The 15241-nt window shown below is 34.0% G+C and overlaps 1 protein-coding gene across 4 annotated transcripts in view; it reads right to left on the minus strand.

The window, feature by feature from the left end:
- NMU (neuromedin U) overlaps nt 1-15241 on the minus strand; it is a 130727-nt gene that overhangs the window by 7611 nt on the left and 107875 nt on the right. The window contains exons 3-7 of one of the 4 annotated variants that reach the window (XM_074324527.2): nt 9297-9344; nt 5746-5805; nt 4322-4351; nt 4182-4229; nt 2481-2528 (exon numbers count right to left, since the gene is read on the minus strand). In XM_074324527.2, coding sequence (XP_074180628.2) covers nt 2481-2528; nt 4182-4229; nt 4322-4351; nt 5746-5805; nt 9297-9344 — 234 coding nt within the window. Of the gene's footprint in view, nt 1-2480; nt 2556-4181; nt 4230-4321; nt 4352-5745; nt 5806-9296; nt 9345-15241 lie in introns of all 4 variants that reach the window. The other 3 variants (XM_019740086.3, XM_074324528.2, XM_088791002.1) reach the window with 3 other exon arrangements.

The raw sequence follows: 15241 nt of genomic DNA on the forward strand, positions 1-15241 counted from the left end.
ACTTTGGTAAACATATTTATTCAATGAGACTTCAGAAGAGATTTTCCCAATCTAATTATATTTACAGAAATGGTAATGAAAAAACATGAAATAGGAACAAACCAATTATTCATAATGTGTATATTTTGAAGTGTTTCTTTTCTTAAAACATTTCATTTTAAACTTAATGGAAAACAGATTTAACATTTTATCATTCCCATAAAATTGGTTCATATAGCTTCCTATTTTCAACAATTACTTATTATAAAAATATCAGGATGGCAATCACTATGAAATTTGTCAACAGGACCCTTTTCAATCATTCCATAATATAACTAAAATCATATTTTTAAATTCTAAAAAATGGCTCTCACATCTATAAAAATTCTGAAATCCTTGCTTACAATAAATATATCTTAAATTCTCAATATTTTATACCTAATTCTCATCCTCACTATAAATCCCCCTAAGTTAATTAAAAGATAGAAAATTTTAATATTCAAAAATGTACACATAAACACTATACACTTATATGCTTATATAAGAAAAAAAAGAAAGGTAGGACAAAATGTAACTTAAAACTTTCAAATTCAAACACACAGTTCATTTTAGTCTTATCACTGGAAAGAGAACAATATACATAAGAATTAGGGAGGTAAGGGCAAAAGAGATGTGGGGATAGAAGTGAGGATGTCTAGTAAACAAAATACAAGAAGTGTTAGAATGCACTAAGATCTGAAAACATTTTTTCTAACAATCCAAAATATTTCACTATTGAAAATATGTTTTAAAATTAGGTGACTTAGGTCTAGCAAAGCTAACATTATTGTTTATTTTTTTCTATTCAGGTTTTACATTCTTTTATTTCATGGGTTCCTAGGAAACTTGTCTTGCTACAAAATACTTTTAGGAGTTATCATTTGTCCAGTAGTATATACTACCAAGTCAGAGTTCATGTTTTCAGCTACTTGACTGAAGGCGGAACATTCAGACAAAATGCCAAACTGGCCATAATACTGAGTATTCAGCTAAGGTTGTAAAATAATGACACTGAAGTTATATAGTAAACTAATAACTTGTCGATATATTTTAAGGAACTGAACCTTTAAAATGAAATCTTACACTATTCATAAGTCAAGCAAATTCTTCAGAAAGTAAAAGTTAATCGAGAAAAATATATACAGAGGGTGCTAAAAATATGTATACACATTTTAAGAAAGGAAAAAACTGTATTAAAATTATAATAATATATACCGATAATAAAAGAGGAATACAAGTCATGTGTGTACGTGTTTTTGGCACCGCTGGTATTACTTCCAGAAAGTTTGCTGACAACCATTTTGATATTTTTTCATACTAGAAATTCTATAATTTTAAGGCACTATTACAGTTTCTCGTACATTTCTCATTCAAGTTGGCAGCAGATACTATCTTCCTTGGTGAAAACTTAGTTTAAGAATGTGAAGAATTTAGGGAGGAAATAGTGACCATAAAAATAAATTTTGAGGAATTTATTTGCCTAAAGTGTATGCATTTTAAAAACTATTTGAAGACTTTGGGAGAAAGAAATTAATAAGGTATTTAAATTAAGGGAAAATCTGACAATAATAGAAATAGCCAAGATTAGACTATAAAGGGAATGGCATAGTGAGAAAAGTATTTGCCCAGGCCAGAAGTCAGAAGACTGTTGTAATTTCGAATCTCACTTACTAGGGATGATCTTGGGAAACATCTTTAACTGTCCTGAATTGTTTTCCCTCTAGTAAACTGAGGATAACAATACTTGTATAAGCACCAACAGAGTTGCCAAAAGAATAAAATGAGGTGATACAAGACTGAAAACTATAATGCATTACAATAATGTAAGGCATTGCTTAAAAATAATACCTAGAAACTTTCATCATTGAAAGAGTTAGGATTCTTTATAAATGAAAATAAAAACTCCACAATTTCTAGTTTAAAAATGTGTTAATATAGTTATATTCATTTTACATACAGATACTGAATTTGGGCCATATTTTTGTTAATTGTGGATTAAAAATGCCTACATTTAACTTCTGATATATTTCCTTCATGAGCCTTACTCTTACTAACACTTTAAAACTTGGATAGAAAGCTTGCCATCCCAGCCATTTGCCGACCTATGTCCACAGGAGAAGTACTTTATCTTTTATCTTTTCTCCCATTCCTACCTAAGGACGAGTCATACTGCTACATCTGTTCTTAAATCAAGACTAGGTTTCCTCACTGGGAGGGTCATGGTCCTTGGAAGGGAATCTAATCCCAGCTTTCCTCACTGCTCCTGAGATAGAGAGGGAACAATTCTTTTCTTCCTGACTGTGAAAACACTTCTGCAAACAGATGTTCTTAGGCTAACTGGTGTTTGTGTGGGTTTTATCCTGAAGAAGAAGAGTGTCTTATAAAACACAACTGGGAATTCACAGAAGAGCTGCCCTACGCAGAGTGAGTGGCAAAGCAAGCATGCAGTTTGTGTTACATACGTCCACTCTGAATCTCCTCATTCTTCTCTCCTGCAGTTGAGGAACGAGCTGCAGTAACGGATGCACAACAGATGACTGAGAGACACGAACACACACACACGTGATGAGCACAAGGGCTTCTTAGTATTGGGCATAACTACAGTTTCCTATTTGTTTGTTTTCGTTTTTACCCATTATACTTGCTCCAGACAAAAGAGAACAAGAAGATGTTATCTAAGACATCCCTTGTGAGCATTTCAAAGAACTGAGAAGAATAAGCCACGAGATGGAATAAAATGTAGTATAGCTAGATGCTAGAACCTTTGCCATTACATTGAACAAATGTAATGTTGAGTCCTGACGGCCTCAGTCCTTCCTCAGCTGCCAAGAAGTAAAACACCAGCCTGCATCTTTGACATACAAAAAGCAGTCTGTCAGCTTCCACACTTACTCAAAATAATTTAGGACAGATGAAAACAATTCTGTGAGAATCAGTTTTCCATTATGAAAATGTTTATCTGGAAGATTGTGTTGTACACACACATTTATAAATTATGTATTTTATTTAAAATTGAACATATGGAATAAGAAAACAGGTGACACCAAAAAAAATGACAATGTGTTGTTGATAGCAAAAAATGTGACTAAGATACATTTTCTCCAAATGTAAAGATGCCAAGCAGAAGAAAATGAAAGCACATTTGAGACATGTGGCTACCTGCTTCGGTTTCATTTTAAAGGCATAGCTTAAATTGAACCTTCTCACAAATACTAAAATCATTTATCAAATGGATTCCTTTAAGCCCTATACAATGGTTATTTGTTAACCAATTCACCTTGTATTTGGTTTTTAAAGCCAGTGTAACCTAACTTTCAACTCTTCATATGTAAGAATATTCAATGTGATAAACATTTAAACCTGAGTTTAAGATTACAGTTCCCTTTCCACAGGTACATATATATTTAAAATACACTTGCTCCCCATTCTCTAAATTGGTTCATAGTAGTGAGTCACAAGCTTAGAAAGAATATTATAGTAAAATTATTATTAAGTATTCTAGATTGAAACATCAAAGTAGCTTGCTTAGCATTTTTTAAATCCATACATACAAAAAGAAAAACTACCACTAAAACCACACAATTTAGAAGTGAACTGAATTAAAGTTATTGATATCTGGCTAATCTTACTAAAATTCTCACATTAAATGCCTAATTACAAATAAGGAGATCTTAGGACTACAAGTGGATATTTCTAGTTATATTTAATTACATTTTGACCGTCATCTTTTAAAATAATTTTTAAAATGCCTTTGGACAAACCTATTTTTCCCTTGCACTAATCACCTTCTAAAAAAAGTATGTTTTACTTAATTATTTGCTTTTTCTTTGCTTTTCGAATGTAAGTTCCATGACAGTAAGGATTTCTTTTTTAATTTTCTATTTTATTTACTGCTATATTTCTAATAACTAGAATTGTGATTGGCACATAGCAGATAGTAAGTAACTGTTGAATGAATGAATGAATTTGATATACATGCAGTTTTTGAGATATAAAATAAATTAAATGTATATTAAATTTTGAATTATATTTGTTCATACATGTATAAACTTTTAAAGTAAAAAAACATGAATTTTCATCTAGCTCTATGATAAACTTCAAAAATCAGTTTTAAAAAAATAACCCAAATACTAGTGATTACTAATAAAAATTCTACAACTTACCACATTTGAATTGCCCAACTTCCGCATCTTTGAATAATGAAATAAGAACTATTAAAAAAAAAGGAGTGAGATTTACTATAGACGATTAGTGGTTTCCTTTATTATTTTATTAATGTGTATATTTATGGAAATCACCTTACCCTTTTGGTATTATCTTTTTCATCTGTTTTCTGTTGACAAAAGAGATATACAAACATAATTATATTATTTATAACATAAAATTATAATATATGTTATGTATAATATATAGTATAAAATATATAAGATTATGGCATAATTTTAAAAAACATTAAACATATGCTACATATAAAATATAAGACTAAAATTGGTTAAGCACATATTGCTCTAAAAATAAATGAGAAACTGTTTATAAATAAAAGTATGAACAAAGATCTTTTCTACAACATTGTTCATAAGAGTAGAAAATTGGAAACATCCTAAATGTTCAACAGTGGTAGAATGGGAAAGTATGATATAATCACATATAGGATATTCAGAGAAATAGACAAGAAGTTATCACATCAAAATATTTGTAGTTGTTACCACTAAATAATAAGATTGAGTTGTTTTTGCTTCCTTCCATAAACTTTTCTATATTCCTGTCTCCCTCCAAAAATCTATATTTTTGAGAATGAATCACATCATTTCTTTTTGTTGTTCTTTTTTGTTCTCATTTGCTTTAAATATAAAAGGAAAATCACGGATAACACCATTGTCATTTCTCATAATTAAGAAAAAAGTCAACTGAATGTTTTAGGAAAACATCACCTTTAAAAACATTGGGAAAAAATAGTTGTAAACACTTAGTTTCAGAAAACATTAATGCCTTCAAAAACTCAAGGTTTCTTTGAATTATTGTATGTGAAAGGAAGGGAAGTCAGAATGTACCAATGATACTATGTTAAATTAGAATTGCTAATGAAAAATATAATTCTAAACCTGAGGCTCTTACCCTTAATAAGATAGATTTAAAATAAGTACATCTTTAAAATGCAGAATATAAATAGATTTAAAATAAGTACATCTTTAAAATGCAGAATATAAAAAGGGTATGGTATATTATGCTATTTTTCAAGTTCCCACGTATCTTCACTTCAGGACAAAAAGTTCTTCCAGAATAATCAAATAATTTTAATAAGAAACCAAGACATCACAGTAAGAATATATTTTTCAAACTGACATTGATAATATAGTTTGCTTTTTTTTTTGGATTTTTAATGTCCTCTCTAACAAAGAAAGATGCATCTGTTTTCCAATTGCAGTTTGAGTCAGGGAGAGAAAAAGAGGCAAATGACCCCACATTTCTCTCATCAGACTCAGAACACATCTTATACTTGAGGGGGACATAGAAATTTCCAACTGCATGTTTGTAAATTCCATTAGTATGACCTTAAATTCTCAGATATCAGAGAAACTGAAGTATTTGTCTCTTATCCAAAACCAAGTTATCCTCTTCTGGCTCCTTTTGTCTGGCTTCCTAAATTGGGTATATTTTCTTCCAAGAGGAAGTCCAAGATATCACTGAGCAATTTTTCCCTACAAATAAAACATATTTCAACTTTACCTGGGGCTTTGGCAGAGTACCCATAATCATGAAGCAAAGTTTCTCCAATGCACTGGATGCCTAATGGAAAGAAGATACACAGGCTATGCTTCTGTTTTAACAACATATGCATAGAACACACAACTGTAGAATGTTAGGAACACATGGATATTCCAACTACCCAGAATAGAACCCTTCTCGTGGCCCACTGAAACTCTGTTGGAATCCCCTGATTTCTCTCATCATAAAAACTTGGCTCCTAAAAGTAAAACCTTCCTTCCAATCATGGGGGGGAAAAAATGTTATGTACTGTTAAGCACTCATTAAGGCTTCCTCTTTGGTCCAGATACATAGTTCTCAGTACTTGCTAAGATTTCATGGAATTCTATGACTGAGAGTAATTAGGGCAGTGCCAAAAGGAGGATTATTCTTCCCAGGTTGTAGCCAACTCTGAATTTACATGCCAAAGCTGTGAGCCTCACTGAATATTATTCATTATCGGGTCATTTGAAAACCCTGCATTTGCTCCCAAACAATGGGAGCTGGAGAGGAAGAGGCCACGCATGGTGCACATAATCTGAGTTACCACCCTTCCAGGCTGCTGACTACACACCCCAGATCAGGTTTTTCAAAGCATCTGAACACAGAAGTAGGGCAGGGCTCCTTGTGGTTAGCAGCCAGATGGGTGTGGTGAGGAGCAGCACCCATGGACAAGCAGGGGCGAAACCTGCTTTGCACAGAATTTAGCACAGTAGTACCACGGACAATTGATTTCTTAAGAAATGCACATTGGAAATAATGAAGATCTGGAACTATGGGTGGGGGGAGGTGATATAATTGGTGGTTAAAAACATGGGCTATGAGGTTGAGCAGCCTGCAAACTCTATAGCAGCGTGAATTCCATTTCTACTCTGTATTAGCTGTGTTACCTTGGGCTGGTTACCAAACCTCTCTAGACTTCAGTTTTTTTCAGCCATGAATCTTAGATGACAACATCACTGCAGAGAATCCTTGGAAGGATTAAATGTAGGTAAAGCTCTTAGCACAGTGCCAGGAACATAGCAATTAGTTAACAATGGTAGCATTAAAAAAAAAAGTGTGACCTATAAAGCTTGATTTATAGCTGCAATTATAATGAGCTGCAAATATAATTATAATTCACTCTTCATTTAGAAGGACACGTCAAAAGGATTGTTTGGGACCACCAATATTCTGAACTTTGAACATCAGTGTGTGTTTAATACGGTTGGTTGTAGTTAGGGATACAGTGAGTCATGAAACAGCTTTTCTAAGCATCCTCCCGAGCATCACAGGTCTGATTTGTTCTCTTTCATTTGTTTGCCTGCCATGTAAACGGCTGGGATATTTATTAATAATATTAAATGGCTCATATTTATATAGTGCTCCAATAACAAAACACCTTCACATACATAGTAATTCACAGTACTATGTGAATTAACAGGACAGGAACTGTTACTGTCACGTACTAAGGAAGTAAAGATCTAAGAGACTGTCACTTGCCCAACACCACACCTGGCTAGTAGTTGATAGAGTGTGTCCTGGGACACACTCTGGGAACTAGTTCTTCTGACCTTTAGATATTCCTGTGTTGTCCTGGTACTGACTGTTACACCTATCGCTGGGAGTTGGTTGAAAGAAAAAGTAGAGTGCGAACACTGATACACCCTTTCTCACTTTTTTTCTTCAGGGATGGGGACACAGGTCACTCCATAAAAATCTGGAAATAAACCCCTGAAACGTCTTTTTGTGGCCCATCTAGAAATACTGCAAAATATAAAACAATAACAAAAATATCTAGTGATATCATTTATCAAAGATGTATCTCTTACTTTGAAGAAGAATAAATTCAGAAATATGAGTTCTCCTTAGAAACACATTCTAAGCGGGAGGAGGCTTGGCAATAAGATTGAAGTTTGACAGAAAAGGTTTCAAAACAAATTGCATTTTTTCTAGCAACTCTTTACATGGAGCCATTAGTTAATGAGCTACAACTATTCTTTAAGGATTTTCCTCACACTAAAATTTTAACATTTGATTGTTTTATTTGTGGACCTTAAAGATCCTTTATTTCCTATTTGGTAAAAATGTTTTGAAGCAATGTTCAGATGATCACAAAAATAATAAAAGAATGGTTAATGTGAAAATTAATGATTTTTAAAAATTGTATCAGGTAATGTAAAATATTCCATAATAAATTTACCAACTTCTCAAAATGTGCACAGTAGCCAAATCCAATAAAAGCTTAGTTTACCTTGATGGTGTTTAGAGGAATGCTTTATAATTTGTTCATTTAGCACTGCAGAAATAAAAGTGATTCTGAATTTTAAACACAATGCAAAAGCTTGTAAGCTGATTAATATCCATCACATGTTATATATCTACCAATGTTCCTCAATTAATTTGAAATACTATTCATAAACAGGTCACTTATTATGATCCTGGTCTTGTTTTGGCATCTAATGCCTCCCACTTCTTGCAGATGAGCCTCTGCAGACTGAGGAATGTACTGAGGCAGGAGAAATACAGCACCACTACACAAGGCTGTCTACACACTGGCCAGGATGACATTCTGGAAGGACTAGGTGGAGGACATGGAACCTTGGCCATACTATGTAGGGGTTTGCCCAAGGCACACAGCTGATCGCTCTGCAGGAGGTCAAAACAGGACCTCGGCTGAGCCCTCTTCTCCATCCTGAAGACTAGTGATACTGGTTAAGAGAGTCAAGGCAATAAAAGTCAAGACACTAACGCTAACTCTGGTATACCTGCTGTCAGAGATAGAGCTACAGATAGAAGCAGTAGCGTCCAGTAAAGATGGTATAACGAGGACACACTTATTTCCCACTCCTCATGTTTCCATGCACAGGAGCTAGACGAACCCTCTTCTTTCCCCAACCCCCTCTTAACTCTTCCCTATAAGAGGAGTGAGAATTACCTGAGAGATAATTGAAAGGAAGAAATTGGACATGCCCCCTTTAGTCCTTTCCCCTTAGGGAGCCAGCTCTGTTCTTGTCTGCTCTCTGCCCTGTGGTAGAAAACCTGATTCTGGCAGGAGGCCCCAAGTCTCTGTCTACTCCAGTTTAATTCTGGGGGTAGTTTTAGCAAATACACTTGGCATCAGATCTAAGGCATCACAAACTGACTTTTCAGTTACAATGATACTTTGATCTCCATAAGTCTGATTCCATAAATTTCTCCCTCCACGGGTTTCAAACTCAATTAAGGGACAGGATATTAGCCCCCAAATATAGCAATAGATACATTATTTTTAATCTAACACAGAATTTGATTTTGAAATTGGCATTTTCATTTCAAAAATGTGTGTAAATTTGCAGATAAGCAAATCTGTTTTACTTAAGAGATAAAAGTCCTAGCACTTTAAAACATAAGCTCATAGCACTGATTATTACCAGCAGATGATGTAATAATTTCTAATATGTCAACATGGTTTAATAATTCCATAAAATAATGACAGGCCCAAAGGGGAAAATGAAGTATTCAGCACTACACAAATGCCCACATCGTTACAAAACACCTCCAACTGGAATTACCTGAGGCTGAGAACCAAAGGATAGGAAAGACGAACAAGCAGCATCGATCTGTAGAAAACAAAAATGCCAGTTACATCTTGGAGATAGAAAACAGCAGAAAATGGAAAGCAGATTTTACAAAGTCAAGTTACCCACATAACTTTAATCGAAGTTCTGTGACCGCTTAGGACTCTGGGTTTCGGGGAGAGGAGCCTCTTGAACGTTCTAAGGAAGTCCTGGAAATTGGATTTCCCCAAAATTTACCCCCAGCCACAGGGGGTATATGTCCCCAAGAACACCTGATAGTGATCATCAGAGAATATAATGACACTTATTGTTCAGCCTGAAAAATGTGAGTGGTGACTAAAAAATGGCCTTGAAATTAAGGAGCACCCTGTTATCATGGTCCTATATCACATGTAAATCTAACCACACCATCTAAATTAAGTGATAATGGCATAAGTGCTAAATTATAAGTAGCATAATAAATAGCATACAGTAAAAACTCTCCCATAACATGGGCAATCTACTGGTTTGCTACCAAGGAACCAGAATTACAAAAGGGTTCTATTTTGCCATGAAGATTTATTGACCTATAGTCAACAACTAGCTGTTCTCAGCCTTTATCCTAAAGAGAAAACGTGAAAGACGTTAAACTGTAATATAAAAACATTTCTATTCACCATTTAAAAACTGTGTTGAGAAGTTAAGCACTAACCTGGCTGTCTGGAGTTTTTTATGGCATTTATTTCTTTGGTGGCCTTTTAGAATGGGACTGGAAAAGACATGGCACCAATTCTTGTCTGTCTGGGATAATTTAGGTTGGGTCCTGTTTATGGCATAACATCTCAGGGGCCCCTTTCTAGTCCTAGAATTCTTTGTTGATCATTTAATTTCCATTCTCCTACCATATACTGAGGGGGAAATTATCATACTCCTTAGTCATAATTTCTCAAGCTTCTTATTGCTTGAACATGTCCTAAAATATGATTCTCTAGTCTAGAAAAAAAACAAAGGTGTCCAATATTATAGAAAAGCATAAGCTTATGTCTCTCTCCTTTTTATCCTCAGAGATCTTGTCATCTTCCCTATATATCACAAATACTTGGGGGAATTGTTTTATTCTATTTGTCCCTTGTACCCACTCACCTGCCCCCTCTTCCACGCTAAACAAACTCAGAATCATGAACGCGCGCGCGCGCGCACACACACACACACACACACACACACACACAGTGATAAACTTCTTGGGGGAAGGGCTATGCCATATCTAACTTGCCCAGAATAAGTGTTCAATAAATCTCCTTTAATTAAATTTAATTGAATGTCTGGAAATATAAAATAAAAGAGAAGTTAATTGTGAGGGGAAAGCCAAAAAGATACCCTTTTAAGCTCTGAATTGTGACTCATGCGTAATATATCACTTCCAAATGTTATTTACTGTGATTTAGCAGGGTACGAATTGGGGTATCTGCTGAAATTTTTGTGGTGCTTAAGTATCTGAAGCCACCACATGATCAAGGGGAAAGCCGGCAGCCACAGAACCGGCTGCCCATCTGTGCTGAGGTGGCCACGTCTGTGACTAAGAATAGAGAATCCTTGAGCCTCAGGGTTAACTAATCAGTGCATCAACGTTGTTTGAATAAAAACATCAGAATAAAAAAAAAAAAAACACCAATTAATCAAATTAGGAGACAATTGGAAAGCTTTTCAGTCTTTGTTCACCTTCTTTTTAAAAGGCACAGCAACATTGCTCACCCACTTTCCATTTGTTCATTATACTCAGATTCTGGCTCTAATGGTTTTAAGTGCCACTAATTGCTTTTGAGAACTCTAATGCGTCCATTGATGAATCTGTTTGAAAACGTATTAAGATGTAACTGGCATTTTTGTTTTTTACAGATAGACGATGCTTGTTCATGTTTCCTGTCCACTGATGCTCTATATGTATTTCTAGTGTTCTTCGCATCCTAACTTCTTTATTTTTTTCTCTAAAAGAATTTATAGTGCTTTTACAACTCTGAGTTTTTGTCCAGCATTATCATCTAAAATATTTTTTCAAAGATTTCCCACAGAAATATAGTTGATTTCAAGCTAAAGTCAATGTTTCTGATTTATACATCAGTATCGGTTATCTAAATTATTCTTCATTTTATTTATGTATTCCCAGTGTGTATATTGATGTATCAAGGCAAAGGCCCTTATAATAGACTTTATAAAGTCCTATGCTGTTAAAGACTGTTTAGTACTTGGCACTTACCATCTGCCTTGTCTTTTCCCTTATGTATTTTGTTGGGGGTGGCTTAGGTGCAAAGGGTATTACTCTCCTCAGTTCATTAGCTCACTATCATCATTGGACTCCATTTATTTATTCTTTTTATATTTCCTTTTCCTACTCCTATTCCATCCTTCCATAAGCAACTTTTCCAATGTATTTGATGTGGATCCTCCATTTGCTTAGGTTCTTTAAAAATCTGTTCTGTTGTTTGATGTGCATATATAGCATTTTTTCAATGAACGTTGTACTTCAAGATTATCCATATTACTGGGTACACCTGCCATGTCGTTGCTAACTGCTGTAGAGTACTCTATATTGTACACCCATCACACGCTGCATACCCATTCCCCGCTGAAGGACAACTGGTTTCCCTCCAATTCCTTCCATTATCTCCTTGTATCTGTCCTCCACTTACGGATCTGTAGGACAATATCTTTGGGCTGGGTAAACAAGAGAGGGAACGCTAGATCATGAGGATATCCAGGTTGCTTTCCAGATGGCTCCAGAGTTGACGCTCACCAGCAAAGCATGAGGGTTCGTACACCCCACACCCTTGCTAATACTTGCCATTACTTAGATTTCAATTTTTTGGCCATCTAATGAGTGAAAAGTGACACTTTGCTGTTGTCTTATTTGTCATTTCATTATTACTACTGAATTCGAGGGTCTCTTTAGATGCTTTTTGGACTTTCAGGTTTTGTTTTTTAAATCGTTCTATCCTTTGACTATTTTTACTTTGGATTCCTGTCTTTAGCCAGTTGATTTGATAGTGTTTCTTAGGTGCTCTAGAAATTAATCCCTTATCACTTTTAGACATTGTTAATATCTTCTCTCACAGGCTCTTTACCTTTTTCCATGGAGTCTTTTATTGAAAGAAATCTTTACTTTTCATCATGTTTTTGGCTTTATGATTTCTATTTGAAGTTTTGTTTAAGAAGTCTTGCCCCACTCCTAGCTCACAAAGATATTTTCCTAAGAGAAAATACATTCTATTAACAGTAATTTTACCCTCTATATTTAGATCTTTAATTCACTTGGAGCCCACCTTTGGATGTTAAGTTTTATTTTTCCCCATACAGCAAGCTAGTTTCTTTCATTCGCCAATCAGTCCTTTTTCCACTGAATTTTAGTGTTACTTTTATTGTAAGTTTATGTGTATGTGCATGTGCATGTCCATCTTATTAGGTTCCCCCAGAAACAGACTTTGAAATAAAGATGTGGATATAAGTAGATTTGGGGGGAGATGACCCAAGAAGCACTAGCAGAAGAGTGGAGAAGTAAAACAAGGAAGAAAAGGAATCCAATAAAGGAAATGTTATCAAGCAGATTACCACTGTGGGAAACTGGGATCAATAAGCCGGGGAACTAGGGGAAATGTAGAATTAGAGTTATCTCAACTGAGGGCAGAGGCAGCTAAAGTATTTACCCACCAATTCCCTTGAGCCACCACCTGAGGACTGCTCTCAGTGGGGGCATTTACTCCCAGGCATTTCTCATCTGTCCTGAACACAGACCAAGCCGTCAGGGTCACAGGGGCATGCAATTAGAAACAGCAAGTTTGGAGTGCCCTGAAATGGTGAATGCCAAAAGGATATGACAGGGCACTGACGGTGTCTGCTAAACTCTCCAAGCTCCAGTCTCTGTTCCATTGGTTCATTTGTCTGTTCTTGTGCCATTACCTTTTTCATTACTAGAGTTTTATAGTACTTCTTGAAATCTGGTAGGTTAAGTTCTCATTCTTTACTCTTTATAATTAAAATTTCCTTAGCTATTTGTAGACCTCTATTTTTTCATATCAATTTTAGGTTAGATTTATGAAGTTTCTGGGGGAAAAAAAAAAAACTAAATGAAATTGGGATTGGGATTCCATTGATTTTTATGGGATTTACATTGATTAATTTGGGGATACTTTATATTTTTATTACATTAAATTAATTGTTCCACCAAAGAGCAAAGAAGGTCTCTCCATATAGTCATATCATCTTCTATTTCCTTTATTAAAATTTAATTTTTTTCTCCATAAAGTTATTGTATTTTTTTTTTGGGGGGGGGGTTAGGTCAATTCCTAAATACTTACAGTTTTTGTTGCCATTGTGAATGATATAATATTTTAAACTTTATTTTCATGTTATTTTTACCTAGTGAAAAGAAATGTTACTGATTCTTGTGTATTGTTATCATATCCAAAAATCTTCTCAACTCTCATCTTAGCTCTAATATTAAAAGAGCAAGAAATTTCTTAATGTAATTCATCATGATTACAGATTAAAGGAGAAAAGGCACACAGTTTATCTCCATACTGATACACATAAAGTATTTGATTAAGTTCAAATTTGTTTTGGATTAACAAAACTCTTAGCAAAACAGGAAAAGAAAACTTTCTTAACTGGGTAAAGGTTATATAACAAAATTCTAGAGCTAATTTATGCTTTATAAAGAAGCTCTAGATACATTTACTATGTAACAGTACTGGAGGCCTTGGGGGAGGGGGGGCGTGGAGAAAAGAACAAATTATTCTTCAGTGCTTATTGTGTTACTATTGCACCTTTCCGGCATCAGATATTTTTCTAGGAATTTATCCACTGCATCTAACTTTTCAAAATCATTGCCATATAGCTGTCCATAATACTTTTTTTTTGGTTATGGCTTTATTGAGATCTACCATATACCATACAATTCACCAATTTACAGAGCACAATTAAATGGTTTTTAGTGCCATATACAGAGTTGTACAACCATTACCTGTCAATTGTCCATAATACTTTTTAAAAACATTTTTAAATCTCTATTTTTCTCGGTAGTCTACCCTTTAAAGTCTATATCTTGTTTATCTTTATCTTTCCTCTGACTTTTAAAATCAGTATTACCACTGCCTATTAACATTGAAAGAACAAATGTTTGGTTTTGTTAAATTGTTTTGTTCTCTGTATCTCTCTTTATAAAATTTATTTCTGCCTTTATTTTTATTATTTACTTCATTCTTGTTTCTTTGAATTTTTCCTGTTGTTCTTTTTCACCATATTTTTTAGTTGAATGCTTAGCTTGTTTTCAAATTTTCTCCCTGATAAATAGGTATATATATGAAGCTAAAATTTCTCTCTACCTACTGTTTTAGCTGTAGTCTACAAATTTTGACTTATAATTTTATGTCACTCAGTTCTAAGTATTTTGCAATTTCCTTTTCTGCCCAGGATTATTTACCAAAATGATATTTATTTTCCAAATAGATGAGATATTTAAGTTATATTTTTATTAATTTCCGATTTTATTGCATTATGGTTGGAAAACATTTTAAATGGATCCAATTCTAAATGGAAACTTTCTTTGTGTTCAAACACATGGTCTTTTTTTTTTTCAATGTTCCAATTATACTAAAAAAGAATGTGTATAATATTAAGTGTAGGCTTTTAAAAATATTTCTAATAGCTCAAATTTATTGATTGTGTGGTTAGGTTTTTGATATATGTACTTATGTGTTATCTGTTTAACTATCAGTTTGGAGAGAGGTGTATTAAAGTCTCCAATTACAACTGTTCATTTACCCATTTTTCCCTGAAGTTCTATCAATTGTTAAATAAGTTTAGAGGGTTTTTTTTTTGTTTTTTTTTTTTTTGGTAATATATATTAATAATGGTTGTAGTTTTGCTTGTTCTTTCATTAGCATATAAAATTCCTCTTTGTTATGATG

The sequence above is a fragment of the Rhinolophus sinicus genome, chromosome 1 (assembly GCF_057876585.1).
Source record: "Rhinolophus sinicus isolate RSI-liver-muscle chromosome 1, RSI-T2T, whole genome shotgun sequence".
Taxonomy (NCBI): Eukaryota; Metazoa; Chordata; class Mammalia; order Chiroptera; family Rhinolophidae; genus Rhinolophus; species Rhinolophus sinicus.